Source organism: Equus caballus, chromosome 1, assembly GCF_041296265.1.
Source record: "Equus caballus isolate H_3958 breed thoroughbred chromosome 1, TB-T2T, whole genome shotgun sequence".
NCBI classification, from domain to species: Eukaryota; Metazoa; Chordata; class Mammalia; order Perissodactyla; family Equidae; genus Equus; species Equus caballus.
The window spans coordinates 147,244,381-147,261,864 of NC_091684.1; the positions used below are offsets into that span (position 1 = coordinate 147,244,381).

General features: G+C 34.6%; 1 protein-coding gene across 17 annotated transcripts in view; it reads right to left on the reverse strand.

Moving 5' to 3' along the window:
* The window catches only part of TCF12 (transcription factor 12), a 351,415-nt gene that overhangs the window by 162,032 nt on the left and 171,899 nt on the right, over positions 1–17,484 (reverse strand). For all 17 annotated transcript variants that reach the window (XM_023616749.2, XM_070236010.1, XM_070236006.1 and 14 more), the window contains one exon: positions 13,565–13,667. In XM_023616749.2, the coding sequence (XP_023472517.1) occupies positions 13,565–13,667 (103 nt within the window). The remainder of the gene's footprint in view (positions 1–13,564; positions 13,668–17,484) is intronic.

A 17,484-nucleotide genomic window follows, 5' to 3' on the forward strand; every position in this document is an offset into this window, starting at 1 on the left:
TTGATCATGTTAATTAAATCTTTCCTACTGCATTCTTTATTGACCCTTAGAACAATTATCTTTCAAGGCAATCCATTATGACACTAATCAGATATATTATACATTGTTATGCTAGCATGAGTACACATGCTGAGAAAGCTACATCTTTACAACTTGCTGGGTAATTTAGGAATCATTTTTACTTTTTCCAAATTTCCATAGTCTGGTTTCTTATGACACTAAATGATCTACATATTTTCTCATTAGAACTATCAGGACCAATTGGATCTTGAATTAAAATATTATTTCATCCATTATATACAGCTCGATGGCCATTCTAACCTCTTTAATTTTGCTCCTTCACAAATGATTGCGTTCTAGATACCTTACATGTGTATTTGCATCGAGTAGGAACACTTTACGGCTGACTTAAGTACCACTGTGATTTCTGGTAATGTGTAAATGATTTAAATGAGAATATTTAATGACAATAAATAAATCTCGTAACTTTAACAGTTTTTAAGAAGAAACCTGCCTTTGACAATTTCTATTCATTTGTGGTATACAATAGTATTCAATATTCATTTCAAAAACCTAAAACACTAAATACAAGAATAAGCTAACTAAATATAACAATAAGTTAAAATATTTAATGTTAAGACACACAAATTATAATACTCTTACAGGAAAGCATAAGCTAACTACAAAGAATTATAGAATTATTCTTTAAATACCACAGAATTTAACAGATTGTCCTATTTACAATATTTAATAATTATTGTGCATGCTTCCAGCTAACTGCCTCATAAGAAATAAGAAATACATTTTTTAAAAGATCAGATGTCCCATTTTCCTCCTAAGATAGGATCTTAGTACCCTTACGATAGCTGACATCTTAGCCCTTCTAGCTTTCCCTAGCTGACCCCACACACGGAAGCACAGCTACAAATGCCCAGAGAAAGAAGACCCACTGGGGAAAACTGTGCTCTGCTCAGCTTTGCATGCATCAGTGGGCTTCACAGGAGATAAATATACCCCACAGCCAGATTAACTGACACATTGAAGCAAAAAGGGAAATTTGAGATTTAGCCACTTCATTTTAAACTTCTTTTTAAGTAAGGGTTTGTTTGTTTTTACTTCAGCTTTCGCATATACAAAAAATTTGCCCCCAAAGACTCATCCACATTCATAATACTAACCATTTAAAAAATATTTCTAAAAATTTTAAATTTATAATGCACTATGGTATATTATGATTTTTAAAGATCCACAATTAAAGCGTTTATTTTTCACAAATGACAAAATTTTTGACAACAGAGACAAATATATTTTTATTTATTATTGGCTCTTTGTACCCATATTTAAAAGCAGAACTTTCTAAAAGCTTAGAGAAAATTTGACAAATTACGTGAATCTTTAAAAATCTAAGGGGAAGTTATGAATTAGCCTCCTTGTTTTTCTCAGCTCTATTTCTAAGAACCCTCTCCTGTTCTCCCTCCAGTTACCTCAAGAGACTCCAAGCCATAACTCCCTATAAGGAGTTGTTTGCCTAAAATACCTAACCCCAGGGATCACTAGAATAGCCTCACCTAGATTCTCAAACTTTCCTATAGAGCTAGGTTCTCGTGACTAGTGAAAAACTGAAAAAAACTGAAAACTGCAGAAGAATTTCCTAAGTAGGATTAGCATTTTAGGGGAGAGGAGGGAATTTTTCACATCTAATTGAGATTATAAATGGTAGTCAACCTAATCCTCAAACCTCATTTCTCACTCAAATAAAAGTGAGTATAGGCCCAGGCAAAATTTGTTGTTGAACCTTTCTACGTTGCCTGTAGAGGGGAAGAAAGGTGACAAGGATCAGCCCTAAGTGAAGTTTATCACTAAAAAATGAACTCTGAGACCTGCTAATATTTTTCTCTTACATGCTGACCATCTTTCCCTTAGCCCAGGCACCCACTGTTTATATGCTGCGCTCTTGCTAATATTTTTCCATGTAAGTACTCAATTCTGAAACACAGATTATCTCACTTCCTAGACGTTCTCAAGAACACACATAAGGCTTCTGGTCATTGATGTTTCCCACTCCCTATTGCCCAAAGATATGATACTGCTGCGCACACAAAGTGAAGGACAAATGTTGACAAAAAGATTCTTCTTCTCACTTGCTAATATCACCAATTAGAGTTGTACATTTTCCTAAAAATAAAATTTCAAGAGACATTCTTGCCTTGAAATACATGGACTTTCAGGAATTTAATAGGCCCCAGGGTGACTATTTTGGTCTAGATTTCCATTAGAAACGTTTCTAGAAAAATAATCTCTGCACATCCTCTTCCCTCCTGCATTCCATAACCTACTCTCCTGCAATTTTTAACTTCCTTCAATTAATTTATTTATATATTCAGTTATCTATTTGTATATGTACTTTTAAATTAAACTCTTCTTTTGAGATAACTGTAGATATACATGCAGTTGTAAGAAATAATGGAGAGATCCTGGGTAACCTCTACATAATTTCCCCCATCTTGCAGTATCACAACCAGAATACTGACATTGATACAATCCACTGATCTTATTCAGATTTCCCCAGTTTTTTTCATTTGTGTGTGCATGCATGTGTGTGTTTAGTTCTATACAATTTTATCACACGTGTAGGTTCTTGTATCCACCACCACAATCATCATACAGAACAGTACTATAAGCACAAGGATCCCTTTGTGTTACTCTTTTATAACTACACATGTCTCCTTAATCCCTGGTTACTAACAATCTGTTGTATAATTTTGCCATTTCTAGAGTAGTAAACAGATGGAATCATACAGTATATAATCTTTTGAGAGTGCTTTTTTTTCACTCAGCCTAATTCACTCAAGATCACTCTAAACTGCTGCAATGATTAACAGTTCACTCCTTTTTATTGCTGAATAGTATTTCACAGTATGAGTGTACCACCGTTTGTTTAACCATTTATCCAGTGAAGGATATTTGGACTGTTCCCAGTTTTTGGCCATTACAAATGAAGGTGCCATGAATATTCATATTCAAGTTTTTATGGGAACATAAGTTTTCATTTCTATGGGATAAATATTCAAGAGTGTAATTGCTGAGTTGTATGGTAATCACATGTTTAGTTTTATAACAAACTGCCAAAATGTTTTGTAGAATGGTTGTACCATTTTACATTCCCAATGTAAATTTTCAATCACTTCCTTAGGTTAAATTCTTTACTGGCAGAGCTAAGTAGAGATATGACACATCTTTTTAATGGGTATATAAATTCATCTGCATAAGTGTGTGTGAGGCACTGTTTTCCTTCCACCAGGTGTATCACGGTAAATTGGAAAGTTAAAAGCACACTGGATAAAGAAAACAGTTGGGAAGTTCAGATGAGCTGCAACATCCTAAAACTGTTCGATGCAGCAAGTTGACCAAAAGAATCAGGGAGAGATTAAAAGAGAGATATAAACAGATATAGAGGATACATACAACAACATAAAAATTATGAATGTATAAATACATATATCCTTCCAATACCTCTAGGGAGAAAGTAAATTTCAAGCAGCCACCTGCTACTATGCCAGTACCTGAAGATATGTTTTCCAGTAACTATGTAAAAGACCTAAAGATAATTTTTTAAAAGGCACCCAATTGACACCTTACTGTAAAATTAAATAAAACAATGTCTATACTTAATGTGCTCCTATCTTGTCTAAAGATAAAAATGCGTATGCATGCATGCATATCAAGAGTAAAAATGCTCCGTCAATGTCGTCACTAAATGACAACATAAGCTAATTTCTTTGAAATCCATTAGCTTGTATGAAAGGAAAATAAAAAGCAGATGAGAATTTTTTGGTGTGAGCATATGTCATTTTATGTAAACCTGAGCAAAAATTTATAAAAATTATCATAACAAATACAGCACCACATTTTCTCTTCAATCTTTCAGATAGAAGAGAGGCTTAAATTGAAGATGAATAGCATATCAAATCAGAACATTTCTCAAACACCAACCATTAAGCACTATACCGGAAATTTTTAAAATATACATTCTATGAACTGCAACAAAAATCCACAATTTACATTTATCTTACAAAAACTGTTCAGATACAAGCCTAGAAAATGTTATATTTTTATTGCATACACTCTTTGGGGAGATTCCCAAGTTGGGAGTAAGACTCTCCCTAAAGCAACAGTACACTTTTCTGATGATCGTGCCACTCTCAAGCTAACCTCTCATCACAGATTCTCTCTATAGACTCTTCTCCACAGCTATTCTCTGAAGACTGCTCTCTACAGAGTTGCCGCACTGCCACATTGCCACTGAGTCACCTAATTTTCACCTTTCCCCCTCCTAATGTAGTACTTCAAATCACTACAGCTACAATTTTATATTGCTATTTTGAGAGGTTTTTTTTTTAAATTTCAGATTATAGAAAACTAAGGGAATAACAGGATCTCAGATGAAGGAAATTTGAGATTTGTCTAGAAAGCCAACTATCCATATCATATTTGAAGACAAAAACAACAGGAAAACAACTCATCAAATAGGCAACTTACCATTCTATATAAAGGCAATGAAGCCCTGGAAAGTTTACAAATAATTTACCACCACCACCACTCAGCATGTCTGGATATTAAAAACAAAACAAAACAAAACAAAACAGAAACACAAAATAATACTGGTATATTCCACAGAATTTCACATATATGATTTATTACCTCTTCAACAAATTGATAGGGTTGCTACTTGTTTAAAGTACTCTTGTTAAATTATCTAGAACAAGATCGGCAAACAACAGCCTACAGAGCAAATCCAGGCCACCAACTGTTATTTTTACAGCCCATGAGCTAAGAATAGTTTTTTACATTTTTAAATGCTTATATAAGTACCTATATAACATCACTGATTTTGCCTCCTGGGCTGTAAACCCTAAACTATTTACTATCCGGCTTTTTGCAAAAATGTTTGCTGACCCCTCATCTCAGGGACCAGTGTAGAAAAGTATGTAATAGAAATTAATAAAATTTATAACTATAAATAAACTAATTGGTTTAATTTGCTATGAAGTGGCCTGGTACTCTACTCCCATTTAATTGTGACTTCCTAGAAATTTCACACAATCTGAGGAGTCTGACAATCCTCTAGAGGTATTCTCAAAGTGAAAAACAAGTACGAATATAAGAATGACTGCTACATACTTCACCACACCACGCATATGGAAATAGCCAAAAAACATTTTTCAAGAGGAAGAAATTATGTAAAAACTCATATATATGTAAATACATAATATACATACATATGCATATATATGTCTAAAAACTCATATTTAAGCCCTAAAATATAGGTAGAATGGTAAGTTCTACTGTTCATAAAAACAAACTCCTCAATAACAACAGCAAAACAAAACAAAACCAACCTGGAAGTCACAGAAAATGTGAGTTATGAAAAGCAAAAGCTGATTTTGTAAGAAAAAAAGAGATCTGAGACATGAAGGAGATTACAAAAATGGTGGATTGACACTCAAAATAAGCAACAGTCGTTTGAGAAGCTTCACCTAAAATGTGAAGCTTATTAAATAATAGCAACATAGTACAAAACCTGTACAACTGCAGGATCAAAATGCCATGAATACCTCCCAACAATAACATTTCTACAATTTAAACAAAAAAATTCAAGATATGCTTTCAGATTTTTAAAAAGTTCACTTTTATTTGGTGGCTAATAAAAATTTGCATAAAGATTGTGACAACTAACCAAGCTAGTACTGGGGAACTCTTCATTCTGAAAGAGGTTCCAGAGTTTCCAGGGTATGAGGAGTACCAGTTACACCTCCCCCTACTTTCAGTTTTTATGACAATCGTATACTTCTCAATGCCCCCAACTGAGAACCACATAGATGAACTCTAAGATCATTCAAGCTGGAACATTCTATGAGAATTTAGTATTTAAGCATTTATTTTTAATGAAACAATCAAAAACATATAGTAAATGATAAATGCATCATTATAACCATAAGCAGTGAATCTGAAATGATACCACATAGAAGGCATTATCTGATAATGTTGCTCTAGGACTTTTCCTAATCAAAATAGTGCCCAAATTCTCAACTGTGTGCCATGGTGTGCTTCTTAGATTATACATATCTAGGAAAACTGTAAAGTCTACAAAAGTTCCTTTAAAAAAAATCATTCTTTTGTACTTCAGTAACCAAGCAGCCACAGCCCGTCACCCACCCCACTACAGGCAGAACTCAGAATACCCTGAGAGTTCACGTTCACTTGGCTAGAGTTAGACACAAACAATGGGAAGATTCAAGGAAGAACCACTCATCCACTGATCCATTATAAAACTGTGAAGATCATTAAAGATTACTGTTGATCACAGAGCACATACACACAAGTGATGATGAGCAAATGGACTGGGTAAATGATTAAAAAAATATATTAAAAAATATACATATAGGTGGTCCTCCTTATATGAGTCCATAGAGTTACCAGTTTGCAAGGTTGCAGAGTTAAGCCAATGTGTGACATCATGACAAATGACTAGATAACTTAAAAAAAAATCCCAATGAAACATCCCTCACAGATAGCGTGGCTATCTCAGGCCAGAGTCAATGGTGGTGTTGGTGAATCTCTTGCTAAATATGCCAACATACAAAACAAATACAAAAGAAATCCAATGAAAGTTGAATATCATTTAAAGACTCAAAATTTTATGAAGTCCTTTAAAATCATGTAAAAGAACCATGTAATCAAACACAAAAACTATCGACAGAGCAGGACCTGAGTTAGTCAGTTAATAACTAAAGAGAAAATCAACAAGGTTCAAATGTGAAGTAAAAGATATTTCTATATTACCATACAATTTTATGAAGAAAAAAATATACCAAAAAACTCAACAATTAATTCATTCTTTGTTCACTTAAGACCTGGTGGATGACATAAATTATTGTTTGTTTTATTAATATTACTTTCTAATTTTAGTTCTAATTTTCAAAATAAAGCCCCAAACATTTTTTTCCCTCTATCTTCTGAAATCTTGACAACTTTTAAAAGTAATTCCAAGTAACTCTTTTAAGTAATTCACGCCAGGACTAATTAATCTTAAATAAAAGTGACCTGAGTCTATACAGGAGTGCTCTTGAAACTCGGGAATCTCTTTCAAAGTGAGGCACTAGGACTCGTTTGGTCTATCCCAGACTGGGTAGAAAAGAAGCCATTAGCTCATCTCTGGCTCACAGGCATGGCTTCACAAAGAATGGCTATCAAAAGTCATTTTAACCATCAAGGGAGGCTGCTTCTCAGGTTGTGGAGGCAGGGTAGGGGCATGGAAAGTGATGATGTTGCCAGAAAGAGTATTATAAATAAGATGCATATTTGCATTGAAAGAAAACAATCCAAACCACTAAGGAATAAGGTATCCTGTAATATGGTAGCCAGAAAGGACAATTTAGAACAATTAAAAAAGGCTGGAGTGAAGGATCCAGAAGCAGAGAGAAAGAGACAAGAACACTGCACCACTTCCCAAATCTCCTCTTGCCCCAATTTGTCTCTCCAATTTTATCTCATTCTCTCAACAAACACTTTTAAGGAGAAAGAGGGAGACGGGATAACATTAAATCCCTGGATCCACCATGCCTAAAATCAATCTACTCCTAGCTGTCTGGGATATGAGTCAATAAACCACTTTTTATTGAACATAGCTTAAGTTAATTACTGTCACTTGTCAGAGAGAGAGTCCTGACTAATACACTGGATTAAATACTACTCCACAATAAAATTTTTCCTGATCACTTCTGGCTGTGCCTTAAGTTAATCTCTTCTAAATTTCTACAACAATTTGTATCACTCATTCTACCATCTATAATACTTATTGAAATTACCTCCCCCACCATACGAAAATAGTAGTGTGTGTAAAGAAAGACCAAATCTCGTTCACTTATATATTCTGCCATACAGTATTTTCACACAGTTAAGGGCAGAATAAAGGGATGAATGGGTACATGAAGGAGAAGGAGGAACATATTCAGACTGGTTAATGAGGGTCTAAGCAGTAGCAGGAGGAAGACAAGATATAAGAGCTATAATGTAAAAAAGGAGCAAATGGAAAATGGTTGAATGTGAGAGGTAAAAAAGAAAAAAAGCAGTGTAGCAGAAAGGGGCTGTGAGCTAAATTAGAATCAAGAGGGTTGGGTCTATGTTTCCTAACTAACTACTCATTTCATTTTTCTTGGCTGTGGCTTCTTAAATGGCAACTAGGTCTCTTTCATTCAAGTTTCTTCCAGTGTCAACATTTTGTGTTTGTAAGGAGACAAAGATCAGAGAATGCAGATCAAGGAATATATAACTCATATCCTTTCTTTTTTTTTTTTTTTTTTAAAGATTTTATTTTTTCCTTTTTTCTCCCCAAAGCCCCCCGGTGCATAGCTGTATATTCTTCGTTGTGGGTCCTTCTAGTTGTGGCATGTGGGACGCTGCCTCAGCGTGGTCTGATGAGCAGTGCCATGTCCGCGCTCAGGATTCGAACCAACGAAACACTGGGCCGCCTGCAGCGGAGCGCGCGAACTTAACCACTCGGCCACGGGGCCAGCCCCAACTCATATCCTTTCTTGAGATTTGAAATTAATAAAACATCAGAGAAAGTATGAAGGGCTCATTCTTATGAAATACTGTTAAACCAGACAATAAGCCATACTGTTTCCTCTAAACACAATTACAGTCCTTTTCATTATCTCATCTAGTAAAGGAACTTCATGTACATCAAAGTCAGAGACCTTCTGAGGGCAGAGTTCTATTGTGCTTTGATATTCTGAGAATGGTGATTCTACATGTTTTCTAACTCTAGGAGACTTCTGGATTAATCATAAATTATAGTGCAGGCAGGATCAAGTATACAAAAGAGTTTTCTTTGAAATTTGGTCACTTAAAACACTGAATATATAGAAAAAAAGTCTATTTGGGTTTAAATTCCCAGACAAGTCCATAGAAACCTATGTAATCCACAATGAAATGAAAATAAAACATAGTAGCTGCTACTAGAGGGGCCCTTTAAACTCTGAGGTACAGAAGAAGGGGAGGGCTGAGCAATAGACTTCAACATCAATGGAAGGACAGCTGGTTTGTTCATAAGTCAAATACTTATAAACAGAGGTTTAATAATAATGTACTCGAACAACTGGACCCAACCTGTTAAATTAGCTAATATGCCTGAAATGAGTTATAAAAATATATACAGCAATATTATTAACATTGTGCTATTTCACATTTCAGAGAAATTTCATGTATTAGCTTTTATTTTTCCCTTAAAACAACCTACAAGCATTTCCCAGTACATGCTCCATGGAAAAATAGTTCCCTGGAGGCTAACGATGCTTTTTACAAAAAGGCTGCTGTGTGTCATCTGAATCCGGGATGTGATGGGCTGAACAAAGATAAATAAGCTTTTCTTTTTCCTTCCTTTTTTCCAGAGTCTTTAATATCCCAAAGTACAATCTGAATCTCATGCAAGAAACTCAAAATTTCACATTGCATATCATGTGCCCATGTATATGTATATGGGTGCATGATATACAATGCTTTCCAAAGTTATGTCACTATGGAAACTTTTTTTCATGGTTATCTCTCAAGACCAGTGTCTCCATAATTATAATTTAGGAAAAGGCTGAGTTAGTAAAAACCTAGGAGCATCACACAGAGAAAACAAGTACTTTACATGCCTAGTGTGCCCAATGGAAAGAATACATGACTAGAAGTCAGGAGACATGGGTTCTGCCAATTATTGGTTCTGTGATTTCAGGAAAAAACAATTAATTTTCCCATGCCTTAGTTTTATCATTTGCCAAATAGCAATTATAACTCTAGTGGTAGCCTTTTCAGGGTTGAGTAAAAGATATTAGGTACATGACGTTATAGAATTACAAAATTCTAGAGCTGCAGAAGACCTTCAAGATTACCCAGCAGTATCCTATCAAAAAGGTAAAGGTTACTTTCAGGATCTAGATTAAATTCCAGATCACCTAACTCTCTGCTCTGCATTTTTTCCTATACCACCACATGTTGCTTTCACTCTCTGAAAGAAAAAATATTAACAAAACATCTCTGGAGGCAAAACAGGTCTCAGAAAGGAACACAGTGAAGGTCTTAGAAAAGAGGAAAATTGAAGGTAATATCTTGCCTTACATTTCCCGTTGACAACACATGCACACACAGCCTAAAACAAGTAAAGCTTTGATAAACATGGAGGGGTAGAAAGATAAGAATAGTTCATTTCACAATCACTTGGAAATCAAAGGAAGGCAATTCTACGAAATAATTCTTTTCATGTCCAATTAATAAACTGATCCTACCATCACCAAAAATACATCTAATCAACAACAGGTAAAGGAAAGCAAATATTACTGAAATTAACAAGGGGACCGGGGTGGAAAAATGGACCAAAGCTGGAAGAGGCTAGAAATAGATAAGACTATTTCGTGATACTACTTCAATTCATTGCTGTTGTCAAAGCTTTGCAGATTTACTACAATAGAGTACAGAACTGTTTTATGCTAATTACTTAGTGATGTGCCAAAAGGATGTACTTATTTCACTTGAAACATAAGAAAAGCCCTTTTTCCATACTGATAAGTCAACTGGATAATTCTGGAATTCATTAAAAAGAAACACTAAATGATCCAAGATAATAACTTAACTTTCTGTGTAAAACACTTCAAAATATCTAAATGAATAGTGAAATGCATGTTTCTGTGGCAAATTGATCATTATTGAATCGTTATCAACCCTTGTTAGATAACATTTCTCATTTTTGCAATGTGCAAAATCATTAAAGTGTTTGAGAGCTCCATCATGAAAGACAGTGGCACTTTATAATCCACTATTTCTCCAGGCAAATGTGCTTATGGCCGAACATAATACGCAAAATAACAACATTCCCTAGACATACGATCCCCTTCCCCCTTAATGGTGTTTTTACATTGACAGCAAGGATGAAATATGTTACTGCTTTCCTATTAGCTTTAACAGTTTCTGAGTATACATCATTCACAGCACTACTCTGAAGTGTTACCGGTTATGGTGATTAGGTATCAACAATTCCAAATGCTTCTAATACCGCCATGCACATCTCAGCTGCACTTTAACAACATAGGTTTTTAGCCTGAAACTCCCTTAAATTACCAATGGCTAGAAAAGTGAATCTATCCACTACAACTCTCCTGAATGCTATAAACCCACAGATTTGGGTATCTAACATTTCAATTACTTCAACTAACATGAAGTGGGATTGCCTGCTGCTGTATGAAACTGCTTTACAATATAAGAGACATGCATTTCCAAAAGCAAGCTATTGTCATGTACATTGCTTAGACCAAACTGTTGTTAGATACCTCATTTGATCACTTTCACTAAAAATAAAGGGAAGGAAGTGTAACAAATAAGCTATTGCCATGACCAGAGAAATCCTTTTGAACACATCTGCCTATCTTTTCAGGGTTATTTTCCCTTTCCTTACAGGTAAATTAACATTTTTAAGATTAGGTAGCTAAAACTTAAAATGAAAATATATAGCTGCACCTGTACAATGTAGTTCAGATGAATGCAGAGTTTTTTCTTTGTACTGTGAAAGGATCAATCTGTTTATAAATCTGAGGTTTTTTAATTTCAAATGCTAAGTTTATACACAGGGTATGGATGACTATTAAAAGTATTCTAATAATTATCTGTACACTGAAGAAACCAACAAGCACATATGCTCTCAAGTGCTCCAACTAAGAAAATGTTACCTCAAACGGAATTACAGAAATATTTTTAGTCAAGGGCTGCTTAGAGCAAGCAACTGACCCTCATACTTCTTAGATTTCATTTAATTCCCACACTTACCCCTACAATTTTAACAGTCACTTTGGTGTAAAGCTGTGCTAACGATGCATTCTACTGGGCTTAAGAGTCATCCCTGTGAGCTAAGAATAAAGGTAAGAACATAAATATAAAAAAGGGCAATTTCTGATATTTCACAATTCAGAGTTATAGCCTCAATTAAGGAAGCTTAGTTCAATCTGAAATTACAAAAACATTGACTACAGCTTGCTCTACCACATTTACTATAAATTAAATGCTACTTGGGGAAAAGTTATACTACAAAAGGAAATTATTTGGAACGTCATATCTGTTTTACTTTGATGGTAAAAATCAATGAAAAATTAAAAAGTTAAATTAGAAAGCTTTTCCTAGCCAAATGCAAGAGTAATTATTTTGTTCTAAATTTATTAAAATTCATTCTGATTTTTACCTGGAATGGTAATATATATAAAACCAGCATTTTCATTTGCATTTATGTTGAAACAAATTGTCATTTTTAAACACAAGTTTTATTGCTGATTAGATTTTTTACTCTTGTGTCAAACTCCACGATTTTGGCTTTAAACTGGTAATTACCTAAGGCAAAATCCACACTAGAATATCAGACTCTGTCTCCTCAACACTTTATAGAGGATAAGGGAAGTAAACAAAGTGTGCAAAGCAAGATCATTTATAAAGAAATTGCAGACCACCAGGATTTTGGATTTGGGTAATCCACTTAGATTAGCATGACTGTGTCTTCAAAGGACAATTCTAAGATCACAATATAGGTCACGTCCTTAAGAAACAGAATAAGTAATGAAATCAATGTCAATCACACAAACCGTCATATTTACATGACTCCACCTACAACCAGTAAGACAAACTAAATAACGCTTCTGTGCTCAGCCTCAGCATGAGCAAGAAGGAAAAGTAATGTCATAAAACAGAGATTCTTTTGAATCGGTTCTGCAAAAAAGGTAAAATCATCACTTAAAAAAAAAAAAGAACAGCATTCAAACTCAAGGAAAGAAAAAACTTGGGCTTAATCATTTCATATTGAAATGATCATCAGTTCATATGAGAAAGAGAGAGGGGAAGGAGAGGTGTTGTGCAGGGATTAGGGGGAGATATAGAGAATGGCTAATCTTAAAGATTTTGTCAAAATAAAATAATCAGGTTTAGGTGGTAAGTACTACCTTCAAAGTACAACTTTACTATTGCAGAACAAAACTTTAAAAATCCCCAATAGGAATTCAAGTACTTAAAACAAATGCTGCAACATCTAAGTGTACTACTAAGTTTTAATTAACTAATGCCAAAACAAATACCGTCCAACATGAGTAAAATCTGCCTAAAATCACTGCTGTCATATTTTTAATTACCACATACATACAACTGTTAAGACAAATAGTAAATTACAAATGTTTCTGAAGTGTTTCTGTTTGGAAAGCAGAAAACATAATGCTTGATATCACAAAGACACTGCCAAAACTGACAGTTAAAACATTACTACTTCCTTTTTTGATATCAATGACAATAAAGCTCTAAGAGAAGAGCCCACCTTTCTGAATGTTCTGAATTCAGCTCCTCAAATTGAGCTGAATAAGGAAAGCCCAAATGTCCCTAGAAATTCAGGAACTTTCTTCTAGATACTTAAATGTCCTTCCTAGAGAAGGAGATAAAAAATGTCTCTGACCAAAGAGGCTTTGTGAAGACTACTTGGAGAGAAGTGCCAACTTACCCATCAGATTTGAGTTCATGAAAGGTGTTGGGGACAAGCCTTCGTGGGCCCCTAATCGACTGTCATTCAAGTGATCACTGTAATGAGGGCTGTCTGCAAAACCCTAGGGGAAAAAAAAGACCAGAGTATTAAAGAGATTATTTGGCAGTCCTGCTAATTGAGCTTAATGACACTCATCTAATTAATATACAGACTTACCAATGGTCATTCCTAACCAAGTTCCTTGTTCACTACTTGAAAAACTAAACAGAGTGCTCCTTTTATTCCTTTTAAGGTTTGAAAGTCAAAAAAGTTTCTTTATCGATCTTAAAGAAAATTAGCCCTATGATCTCTTTACATCCAAAAGGAAAGTTCTGTAGATCATTTTTTTAAAAAAGGATGAACTAATAAAATATATTTCTGAGTTGTAATGCATTAGGAAAATGTTTATCTATATCCTCCTTTTTCTGCCTCCATATCCTACCACTAAAGGGTTAGGCAACTACCAGTTTTACTTAAAATACTAAAAATAATCCACAATCAATACATTAGAAGTAAATCCTTTCCTAAATGGCAAAGAAATATTTAGCAAAAAAGATCTGTTTACATTTCTTTTAATACTAGTATAACAAGATACAGTCCTATGGAAACAGAGCCATGTAAAAAGGAAAACAGCAAAAATAGCTGATTTAAAGTCTTAGAGTCTGAAAAATGAAATTGTGAACATCATGAAAACAATAAAGCTAACGTTATTATTTCACAATAGCTCTTATTAAATTTCTCCTAAAACAAGTTTTTTAAAAGCTAAGGAGGAATAAAGACACCAAAGTTTACAAATAAAATAAATGTTACAAACGCTCTATAGATTAAAAACTGTTCTGGTTCTTACACTCTTACACATACCAAGTACAGCATCATCTCCAAAATCATATTGTTTCTAAACAAAGCTTTGAACCCTAGTTAATTAAAACTATAGGTGATACCTACACCCTTCTGCCAACTTAAAACTTAGTAAAGATCAGAAAAACTTACAAGAGGCCCAAAACAAGAAAGAAAACTGCTCTGGCTCACAGAAACCAGAAACCACCCAGAATCCCCTGGGCCTATAAAATCATCAATCACTGAACATTTATCATTACCCAGACTGCAGGCTAACATTCAAGAAGACATTAATGGGGCTGAAACAGGCCTCACTATCTTTGCAGGCATGCTGTCAGTTCAACCAAGGGGCTAGGAACTGAGGGCTAAATAACTGTCAAATCACTACAATTGCTTATGGATGCATGTCACAACTCCTTCTGCTGCTCTGTGTTAAAACTAATCTTCTGGGAGTGCTAACTCCCAAATGAGCCTTTGTTTCATTTTTATCTACTTTAGAATCACTGATACACATGTGATAGACATTCAAGAAGAATCTCAGTGACATTTACAACTTGGTTATGACCACAAGGCTGTCCTCTGGTAACCACAAGCATAGTCCTGTCTGTCATACCCACATGCAGCAGAAGCTATTAAACAAAAGAGAATGGCTCCCAGCTAAGGTCACTCCTTGGAGTTTACTCTTGAAGTGCTAAGTGATATACCGCTATCTCACATTCATCTGGGTATTTCTCTCTGCCACTCCCTCCCACTGCCATTCTTAGGCATTCAGGCAAAACAAGGCATTGAAACCTACAAAACACTCACTGGAATATTGTTTATCATCTTTAAACTATATTACTCTAGAAACAGGCCAACAGAAATGTGTTTGTAGGTCAGCCACATTATTCACACTTGACTTGAATGTTAAAGGATAATAAAAGATTAATTTTGTATGCTCTCAGTTCTCTTCATTCTTGAAGTACAATAAAAAGAACTTTTTTCCTTTATGACTACAAAAATAAAAAGGAAGTTTTCTTAAACTATTTCTTAAAGCACAAGTATACAAATAAATCTAAGTTTTAGGGCATCATCAAATGATTACACACATATAGTGTATTAACTTCATAGGTTACAGTGTAGTACAGTTTAGTATAGAGGATATCTATCTCTAAGCCCCCATTAATATGCGGTCAGAGAACACAACAATTATTTTGCTATCAACCATACAAAAATAATAATAAGTACTGTCCCTTATCCATGTGTACCCACATATTGCAGGGTATAGTACAGAATTTACTACAAGGTTATTTCCCAGTCTACTCATAAAATCTAGGATTGTCATACTGTACCATAGAGAAGGAGTCTATAAACTTTTTTCATTATGTACAAGCAAGATTTGAACATGGACCCTCAATATTTGTCTCTTTATTCATAAATTGCATTCATATACTATTAACCAACATATCAAATTTCAGTAAGACATAATTTCACTCATGTAAGATAAAAATTAAATAGAAATTTGAATATTTTTGCCTACTCCTCAAAAATTCAACTTAGTGCATACAATTTTCTTGAAAAGTAACAATCCAAGAGGCAAGAAAGGGAGAGTTCTTCATCCACAGATGGAAACTGATGCTAGAGGAAGGAACAAAGAAACCAGACTTACAAACGTTTGTCATAGTTTTATATCTAATATGTACCAAAACCTCACTTAAAAGACTGGGCCTAACTACTGGTTGAGACTATTCTTGTCATTGCTTCCATACAGTAGTAAGGATATATACTCAGAATATATAACTTTTGGTGAACCAAGATGAAGAGTTACGAAATAATTTGCAAACATTTAAATAATATCTCTACAGGTCACACCTTCAAGATCAGTTCTAGAAAAGGACACAGGTATCTATTAGTCAGCATGTTAATGTGTCAACAAGCCGGATGATACCTAGAACAGTGCTTCTGCAAACTTCAATGTTCATATCAATTGACTAGAATCTAGTGAAAACTCAGATTAAGAAGCATAAGGTCTTGAGTAGAGCCTGAGATTCTGCATTTCTAACATACAAGTGATGCCGATGCTACTGGCCCACAAACCACAGTTCTAGTAGCAAGAACCCAGACAATCTGGAAATAAAGATCTCTTCCAGATGTAGAGAGGAAAAACTCAAGTCTAGAAAGGTGATAGGCAGGTACCCCTCCACATGAGAACCACATTAAAATACCAAAAGTTTCCAGCTGTGTATAAATTGGGGGAGAAATCCCACAGTTAACAAAAATCTAAAGCAATCAGAGTAACAAAATATTTTTATGAATGTAGGTATGTATTCATTCATGCAGTTTTAAGTAGAGGATAGATGTCAAATAGAGCCTTAATGAAAGAAATGGGTTAGCTGACCCAGAGTTTCAACAGCAGACTCCTTAAGTACCACATAGAGTTAGGAAATGAGCATGGATGTCCTTAAGTAGAAAAGGCAAAAGGAAAGAAAGCCAAAACATAATGCAGTACAGGGCTGACAGAACAGTAGGGAAGGAAGCAGAATAATGCAGTGACCAGCCAGAACATCAAAGGGCTGGAGAAAACAAGCAGAAGTTGACTGGCCTGAGGGAAGGGCTGGAGTGACAAGAAAAGAACAAAAACCAAGCAAGCAATTGTTAAGATGGAGCCCAAGTAGATCAGTCAATGGTACAAATAAATGAATGTTATTTCAATTTTGGAATATCAAGGAAGTAAACCAGTGAGATCATTAAATACAGAACTATCATAGTACATATTTTAAATTGATAGAGCATTACTATGCTAATAAAAGGGGGTGGTCAAATCTCACCCTCTGGGGCTCCTAATTAAGATCTTGAATTCTATAAAATGGTTTCACCATGAAAATAACCATTAATAAAAACAACAATTTTATACATGAGAGATGATAAAGACTACATTATGAAGAATAGAGCAATACTATCAGAATCATCTATCATAGTAGCTTTTTAGCCACTAACTACAAAAATGCTACTAACCACAAAAACATTTTCAAATACACCCTAAAAAATTACTGTTCCTGCCTTATAATAAAAACGGAAAGCAC